This window comes from Wickerhamiella sorbophila, assembly GCF_002251995.1.
Source record: "Wickerhamiella sorbophila strain DS02 chromosome Unknown contig3, whole genome shotgun sequence".
Lineage (NCBI taxonomy): Eukaryota > Fungi > Ascomycota > Dipodascomycetes > Dipodascales > Trichomonascaceae > Wickerhamiella > Wickerhamiella sorbophila.
This window is the reverse complement of record NW_020194004.1, coordinates 2,360,514-2,369,405: the sequence shown is the minus strand read 5'-3', so window position 1 is coordinate 2,369,405 and position 8,892 is coordinate 2,360,514. Positions and strand designations below refer to the sequence as shown.

Sequence of the window (8,892 nt, the reverse complement as noted above, 5' to 3'; positions counted from 1 at the left end):
CCTAAGTGTCTTATTCCCTCTCCTAAGTGTCTTATTCCCCTCTCCTAAGTGTCTTATTCCCCTCTCCTAAGTGTCTTATTCCCCTCTCCTAAGTGTCTTATTCCCCTCTCCTAAGTGTCTTATTCCCCTCTCCTAAGTGTCTTATTCCCTCTCCTAAGTGTCTTATTCCCCTCTCCTAAGTGTCTTATTCCCCTCTCCTAAGTGTCTTATTCCCCTCTCCTAAGTGTCTTATTCCCCTCTCCTAAGTGTCTTATTCCCCTCTCCTAAGTGTCTTATTCCCTCTCCTTATGTTACGGTTTAGTATTGGTTTTGTATTGTTGGGGCCTCGGTAATAGTTCTTTGCACGGCCTTGTTTGTATCTCCTGTGATTTGGATAAGATAGCACTTGTGAAGGTATGGAGCCTAATTACGTCACGTATGTACACCTGCTTATTTTGCTAAAGCTTCGCTTTTCAACCCATGCCCTCGAGACGACTTATGATTGCAGTCGTTTTTTGAAGCCTGCACCTACTTGTGTTCTTTATATAGACATCTCTAATTGCGTCTGCAGCAGTTTTTTATTCCCAGTACGATGGCTGCGAACGCGTACTCGTCGACTTTCCTGCTGTACGTTGTCATTGCCACCACGATGGTTAAATGAGTGCTATCGTGATATGACTTAGCATTGTCTTTTCAACCCCACGACGATGTTTGAGGCGCCTTAGCTGCGGTAGTGTGGGAGCTGAGATGTACTATGTTAGGGTTAGGTCGTGGATCTGGAGTGATCTTGGCTAGCGCTGAGCCAACGTCAGTGTGTACGGTAAGGTAAGTTAGCATAAAATCATGGTAGTGCTGGGCCTTTCGTGTAACGTTCTTGATTCAGGTCTTGGCCCTGTGTGATAGCTGGTGCCATTCGAAAGTTGGGGGGTTTAGTGCAGACGTCTCAGTTTTGCTGCCATGGCTAGACATATCTCTGTTCATGCGTTAATTAAAACATCAAAGTGAAGTAGACGATATCAAGAGCGCTGTTGTCAATAGTTTGTAATACGTATTCCCCTACTTCTAGTTAGGTATTTGAGTTATTTGTTTGAACGATTACTTTGATATGGAAATAAGAGTGCCGAGCGTACGACGATAGATTTAACGAGCTGCCGCAAAGCCAGAAGGAGAAATATGTGTGGTTACACAGACAGGATTGCCAGTTAGTTTGGCAATTAGGTTTATACCCACTCTTTGACTCTAACCAGTCGCAGTTCCGTAGATTTCATATCCCGTGCATACTGACAGGTGGCTGTTATGTGGTTGCTTTCCGTCAAGACTCCGTGCTCTCCGATTGTACGGGTATTGCAAGCATTGTCAAATGCACACTTTGCTAGAATAAAGCAGATACTATTCAAGATGAACTTGGAAGTGTTATATACCACTATAGTACTATTGCTTAAGCAAAGGCAACGACAGCCGCGGCAACGATAGCGGCGACTTTTGAAATGCCTTTGATGGCGGCGCTATTAGCAGGGGCTACCTCACTGCTAGAAGCGGCGGAATTCAAGGCGAAGCCGGTGGTAGTAGTGGCAGAGCTGGTAGCAACACTAGCGCTGGAAGAAGCAGAGTTAGAGGAGCTCTTAGGGCTAGAAGCGGCAGAGCTAACTGAAGACCCAGTGGCAGCGACTGCAGAAACGGAGTACTCCCCAACACTAGAAACCACAGCAGCTGAGAGTATCTCATCTCTAGACATAATAGGGCCCGAGGAACCTTCTTTGCCAGAAGCCACGGGGTTCGAGACAAAGTTGCTGCTAGCAACAGATGGACCGGGGGCACTGAAAGTTTCCGAAATCCTATAACTAGGGCCAAGGACAGCTTCACTGTCAGAAGATGTGGGTAGAGGGATGAACTGGCTGCTGGAAAAGACTGGAGGTGGGGTAGCATCAGTCCCCGAACTCTTATCAGTGGGGCTAGGAGCAGCCTCGTTGCCTGAAAATTGAACTGTTGGAACGGAGCGAACGATTGTGCTCGCAATATTGAGAGAAGGACTAGCAGCATTGGTAAGAGGCGCGTCGGTTGAGCAAGGCACCGTCACCGTCTCAGTGAGAGTAACAGAACCTGCGCCAGTTACCGTCACAGTCTTACTGCCGAACGTGAAGGTAGTGGGCTCAGGGCAGTAAGTAGTGATCTCGGTAACAATAACTGTAGACGTCGGACGCTGTTTGGTGAGAGTGCATGGGCAGTCAGTCACCGTCAAAGTAGTTGCTTCGGTGATGGTGTAGCAGTGGCCGTTGCCAGGGCAGAGTGTAGTGGGTTCAGGACAGTAAGTGGTGAACTCAGTGACAACGGTGGTAGAAACCGCCTCAGAACTGGACGATTCAGCACTGCCAGTGGGAGCGACAGAGCCGCCGGGCGCACCAGAACCAGAGCGTGCACCAGAGCGCGTGGGTTTGACAGAGCCTTCTGGAGCACCAGAGCACGTGGGCTCAACAGAGCCGCTAGGCGATCCGGAGCCGGAGTGAGCACCAGAGCCCGTGGGCTCAACAGAGCCGCCAGGAGATCCAGAGCCGGAGTGAGCACCAGAGCCCGTGGGCTCAACAGAGCCGCCAGGAGATCCGGAGCTAGAGGGACCACCAGAGCCCGTGGGCTCAACAGAGCCGCCAGGAGATCCGGAGCTAGAGCGACCACCAGAGCCCGTGGGGGCAACAGAGCCGGATTGGGTACCAGCACCAGAGTGGATACCAGAGCCCGTGGGTTCGATAGAACCGCCAGAAGATCCAGAGCCGGAGTGAGCGCCAGAGCCCGTAGACTCAACAGAGCCGCCAGGAGATCCGGAGCTAGAGTGAGCACCAGAGCCCGTGGGGGCAACAGAGCCGGATTGGGTACCAGCACCAGAGTGGATACCAGAGCCCGTGGGTTCGATAGAACCGCCAGAAGATCCGGAGCCGGAGTGAGCACCAGAGCCCGTGGGCTCAACAGAGCCGCCAGGAGATCCGGAGCTAGAGCGACCACCAGAGCCCGTGGGGGCAACAGAGCCGGATTGGGTACCAGCACCAGAGTGGATACCAGAACCCGTGGGTTCGATAGAACCGCCAGAAGATCCAGAGCCGGAGTGAGCGCCAGAGCCCGTGGGCTCAACAGAGCCGCCAGGAGATCCGGAGCTAGAGTGAGCACCAGAGCCCGTGGGGGCAACAGAGCCGGATTGGGTACCAGCACCAGAGTGGATACCAGAACCCGTGGGTTCGATAGGACCGCCAGAAGATCCAGAGCCGGAGTGAGCGCCAGAGCCCGTAGGCTCAACAGAGCTAGAGTGAGCACCAGAGCCAGTGGGCTCAACAGAGCCGCCAGGAGATCCGGAGCTAGAGTGAGCACCAGAGCCCGTGGGGGCAACAGAGCCGGATTGGGTACCAGCACCAGAGTGGATACCAGAACCCGTGGGTTCGATAGGACCGCCAGAAGATCCAGAGCCGGAGTGAGCGCCAGAGCCCGTAGGCTCAACAGAGCTAGAGTGAGCACCAGAGCCAGTGGGCTCAACAGAGCCGCCAGGAGATCCGGAGCTAGAGTGAGCACCAGAGCCCGTGGGGGCAACAGAGCCGGATTGGGTACCAGCACCAGAGTGGATACCAGAGCCCGTGGGTTCGATAGAACCGCCAGAAGATCCGGAGCCGGAGTGAGCACCAGAGCCAGTGGGCTCAACAGAGCCGCCAGGAGATCCGGAGCTAGAGTGAGCACCAGAGCCCGTGGGGGCAACAGAGCCGGATTGGGTACCAGCACCAGAGTGGATACCAGAACCCGTGGGTTCGATAGAACCGCCAGAAGATCCAGAGCCGGAGTGAGCACCAGAGCCCGTAGGCTCAACAGAGCTAGAGTGAGCACCAGAGCCCGTGGGCTCAACAGAGCCGCCAGGAGATCCGGAGCTAGAGTGAGCACCAGAGCCCGTGGGGGCAACAGAGCCGGATTGGGTACCAGCACCAGAGTGGATACCAGAGCCCGTGGGTTCGATAGAACCGCCAGAAGATCCAGAGCCGGAGTGAGCACCAGAGCCCGTAGGCTCAACAGAGCTAGAGTGAGCACCAGAGCCCGTGGGCTCAACAGAGCCGCCAGGAGATCCGGAGCTAGAGGGACCACCAGAGCCCGTGGGCTCAACAGAGCCGCCAGAAGATCCGGAGCTAGAGCGACCACCAGAGCCCGTGGGGGCAACAGAGCCGGATTGGGTACCAGCACCAGAGTGGATACCAGAGCCCGTGGGTTCGATAGAACCGCCAGAAGATCCGGAGCCGGAGTGAGCACCAGAGCCAGTGGGCTCAACAGAGCCGCCAGGAGATCCGGAGCTAGAGGGACCACCAGAGCCCGTGGGGGCAACAGAGCCGCCAGGAGATCCGGAGCCAGAGTGAGCGCCAGAGCCCGTGGGCTCAACAGAGCCGGATTGAGCACCAGAACCAGAGTGGGCACCAGAACCCGTTGGTCCGACAGAGCCGCTAGGAGATCCAGAACCAGAGTGTGTGACAGAGCCCGTGGGAGCAACAGAACCGGATTGAGCACCAGATCCAGAGTGACCACCAGAGCCGGTGGGTTCAACAGAGCCACCAGCAGATCCAGAACCAGAGTGAACACCAGAGCCGGTGGGGGGAACAGAGCCTGATTGGGTACCAGCACCAGAGTGGATACCAGAGCCCGTGGGTTCGATAGAACCGCTAGAAGATCCAGAGTCAGAGTGAGCATCAGAGCCTGTGGGTTTGACAGAACCTCCAAGGGTACCAGACCCGGAGTTGGCACCAGAGCCCGTGGGCTCAACAGAGCCGCCAGGAGATCCAGAACCAGAGAGGGAATAAGAGCCCGTCGGACCAACTGAGCCAGATTGCGCACCAGAACTTGTGGGTACAATAGAACCGCCAGACGATTCAGAGCCAGAGTGAACACCGGAGCCTGTGGGTTCGACAGAGCCTCCAAGGGTAGCAGATCCGGAGTGAGCACCAGAGCCCGTGGGCTCAACAGAGCCGGATTGAGCACCCGACACAGAGGTGCCGGAGACAGTAGCAACGACAGAGCCAGAGAGCGCACCAGAGACAGAAGCGCCGGAGCCACTGGGAATGGCAGAGCCGGAATGAGCACCGGAGCCAGAAGCGCCGGGGCCACTAGGAGTGCCAGACCCAGAGCGAGCGCCAGATCCAGAGGGGGCGACAGATCCCGATTGAGCACCCGAACCAGAAACACCGGAACCACTAGGAGCAACAGATCCAGATTGAACGCCGGAGCCAGAAGCGCCGGGGACACTAGGAGCGACAGACCCAGAGCGAGCGCCAGATCCAGAGGGGGCGACAGACCCCGACTTAGCACCGGAGCCAGAAGCGGCGGAACCACTAGGAGCAACAGACCCAGATTGGGTACTAGATCCAGATTGAGCGCCGGAGCCCGAAACGCCAGAACCACTAGGAATGACAGAGCCGGACTGCGCACCGGAGCCAGAAGCGCCGGAGTCACTAGGAGCGACAGACCCAGAGCGCGCGCCAGATCCAGAGGGGGCGACAGACCCCGACTTAGCACCGGAGCCAGAAGCGCCGGAACCACTAGGAGCAACAGATCCTGACTGCGCGCCGGAGCCAGAAGCGCCGGAGCCACTAGGAACGACAGACCCTGAGCGAGTGACAGATCCAGATGGGGCGACAGATCCCGACTGAGCGCCGGAGCCTGAAGCGCTGGAGCCACTAGGAGTGCCAGACCCAGAGCGAGCGCCAGATCCAGAGGGTGCGACAGACCCCGACTGAGCACCGGAGCCTGAAGCGCCAGAACCACTAGGAGTCCCAGACCCAGAGCGAGCGACAGACCCAGATTGGGTACCAGAGCCAGACGAGCCCGAGCCAGAAGCGCCGGAGCCACTAGGAGCGACAGACCCAGAGCGAGCGCCAGATCCAGAGGGGGCAACAGATCCCGACTGCGCACCGGAGCCAGAAGCGCCGGAGCCACTAGGAGCAACAGACCCAGATTGGGTGCCAGAACCTGAAGCGCCTGAGCCAGAAGCGCCCGAACCACTAGGAATGGTAGAGCCAGACTGAGCGCCGGAGCCAGAAGCGCCGGAGCCACTAGGAGCGACAGACCCAGATTGGGTGCCAGAACCAGACGCGCCGGAGCCAGAAGCGCCGGAACCACTAGGAATGACAGAGCCGGACTGAACACCGGAGCCTGAAGCACCGGAGCCACTAGGAGTGCCAGACCCGGAGCGAGTGCCAGATCCAGATGGGGCGACAGATCCCGACTGCACACCGGAGCCAGAAGCGCCGGAGCCACTAGGAGTGCCAGACCCAGAGCGAGCGCCAGATCCAGAGGGGGCGACAGATCCCGATTGAGCACCCGAACCAGAGACACCGGAACCACTAGGAGTGCCAGACCCAGAGCGAGCTCCAGATCCAGAGGGGGCGACAGATCCCGATTGAACACCCGAACCAGAAACGCCGGAACCACTAGGAGCAACAGATCCAGATTGAACGCCGGAGCCACTAGGAGCAACAGATCCTGACTGCGCACCGGAGCCAGAAGCGCCGGAGCCACTAGGAGCAACAGACCCAGATTGGGTGCCAGAACCTGAAGCGCCTGAGCCAGAAGCGCCGGAACCACTAGGCATGACAGAGCCGGACTGAACACCGGAGCCTGAAGCACCGGAGCCACTAGGAGTGCCAGACCCGGAGCGAGTGCCAGATCCAGATAGGGCGACAGATCCCGACTGCGCACCGGAGCCAGAAGCGCCGGGGCCACTAGGAGTGACAGACCCTGAGCGAGTGACAGATCCAGATGGGGCGACAGATCCCGACTGAGCGCCGGAGCCTGAAGCGCCAGAGCCACTAGGAGTGCCAGATCCAGAGGGTGCGACAGACCCCGACTGAGCACCGGAGCCTGAAGCGCTAGAGCCACTAGGAGCGCCAGAGCCACTAGGAGTGCCAGATCCAGAGGGTGCGACAGACCCCGACTGAGCACCGGAGCCAGAAGCGCCGGAACCACTAGGAGCAACAGATCCCGACTGCGCACCAGATCCAGAGGAGGTCACAGATCCCGATTGAACACCGGAGCCAGAAACGCCGGAGCCACTAGGAGCAACAGATCCCGACTGCGCACCGGAGCCAGAAGCGCTGGAGCCACTAGGAGAAACAGACCCAGATTGGGTGCCAGAACCTGAAGCGCCGGAGCCTGAAGCGCCGGAGCCACTAGGAGCGACAGACTCAGAGCGAGCGCCAGATCCAGAGGGGGCGACAGACCCCGATTGAGCACCCGAACCAGAAACGCCGGAACCACTAGGAACAACAGATCCAGATTGAACGCCGGAGCCAGAAGCGCCGGAACCACTAGGAGCAACAGATCCCGACTGCGCACCCGATCCAGAGGAGGTCACAGATCCCGATTGAACACCGGAGCCAGAAGCGCCGGAGCCACTAGGAGCAACAGATCCAGATTGAACGCCGGAGCCAGAAGCGCCGGAGACACTAGAAGCGACAGACTCTGAGCGAGTGACAGATCCAGATGGGGCGACAGATCCCGACTGACCGCCGGAGCCTGAAGCGCCAGAGCCACTAGCAGCGCTAGACCGAGAGCGAGCGCCAGATCCAGAGGGGGCGACAGACCCCGATTGAGCACCGGAGCCAGAAGCGCCGGAACCACTGGGAATAACAGATCCCGATTGAGCACCGGAGCCAGAAGCGCCGGAGCCACTAGGAGCGACAGACCCAGATTGGGTGCCAGAACCTGAAGCGCCGGAACCACTAGGAATGGTAGAGCCGGACTGAACGCCGGAGCCAGAAGCGCCGGAGCCACTAGGAGCAACAGACCCAGATTGGGTGCCAGAGCCAGAAGCGCCGGAGCCACTAGGGGTGCCAGATCCAGAGAAGGTCACAGATCTCGACTGAGAGCCGGAGCCAGAAGCGCCGGAGCCACTAGGAGCGACAGATCCAGAGCGAGCGCCAGATCCAGAGGGGGCAACAGATCTCGACTGAGCGCCGGAGCCTGAAGCACCCGAGCCACTAGGAGCAACAGAGCCAGATTGGGTGCCAGAACCTGAAGCGCCGGAGCCTGAAGCGCTGGAGCCACTTGGAGCAACAGACCCAGATTGCGTGCCAGAACCTGAAGCGCCGGAGCCTGAAGCGCCGGAGCCACTAGGAGCAACAGATCCAGACTGAGCACCGGAGCCAGAAGCGCCGGAACCACTAGGAGCAACAGATCCCGACTGCGCACCAGATCCAGAGGAGGTCACAGATCCCGATTGAACACCGGAGCCTGAAACGCCGGAGCCACTAGGAGTGCCAGACCCAGAGCGAGCGCCAGATCCTGAGGGGGCGACAGACCCCGACTGAGCACCGGAGCCTGAAGCGCCAGAACCACTAGGAGCGACAGACCCAGAGCGAGCGCCAGATCCAGAGGGGGCGACAGATCCCGACTGCGCACCGGAGCCAGAAGCGCCGGAGCCACTAGGAGCAACAGATCCAGGTTGGGTGCCAGAACCTGAAGCGCCTGAACCAGAAGCGCCTGAGCCACTAGCAGCAACAGACCCAGATTGGGTGCCAGAGCCGGAAGCGCCGGAGCCACTAGGGGTGCCAGATCCAGAGCGAGCGCCAGATCCAGAGGAGGTCACAGATCCCGAATGAGCGCCGGAGCCTGAAACGCTCGAGCCACTAGGAGCAACAGATCCCGACTGCCCACCGGAGCGAGAAGCGCCGGAGCCACTAGGAACGACAGACCCAGATTGGGTGCCAGAACCAGACGCGCCGGAGCCAGAAGCGCCAGATCCACTAGGAATGACAGATCCCGACTGCCCACCGGAGCCAGAAGCGCCGGAGCCACTAGGAGCGATAGTCCCTGAGCGAGTGCCAGATCCAGAGGGGGCGACAGATCCCGATTGAGTACCCGAGCCAGAAACGCCGGAGCCACTGGGAGCAACAGATCCCGACT

General features: G+C 59.0%; 2 protein-coding genes across 2 annotated transcripts; both read left to right on the top strand.

Annotated features, from left to right (window-relative positions):
- Positions 1-1,466: 1,466 nt before the first annotated feature.
- On the top strand, positions 1,467-7,217 carry B9G98_03249 (hypothetical protein; the record flags this gene model as incomplete). The annotated part of the gene is made up of 8 exons (XM_024809806.1): positions 1,467-1,753; positions 2,047-4,583; positions 4,651-4,675; positions 4,849-5,437; positions 5,736-5,999; positions 6,141-6,251; positions 6,606-6,734; positions 7,023-7,217. The coding sequence occupies 8 exons, from the start codon at positions 1,467-1,469 to the stop codon at positions 7,215-7,217; spliced, it is 4,137 nt and encodes a 1,378-aa protein (XP_024665574.1).
- A 498-nt stretch (positions 7,218-7,715) lies between these two features.
- Positions 7,716-8,843, top strand: B9G98_03248 (hypothetical protein; the record flags this gene model as incomplete). Its single annotated transcript, XM_024809805.1, has 4 exons — positions 7,716-7,718; positions 7,950-8,057; positions 8,307-8,534; positions 8,598-8,843. 4 exons carry the CDS (start codon positions 7,716-7,718, stop codon positions 8,841-8,843), a joined length of 585 nt encoding a protein of 194 aa, XP_024665573.1.
- Between the last annotated feature and the right edge of the window lie 49 nt (positions 8,844-8,892).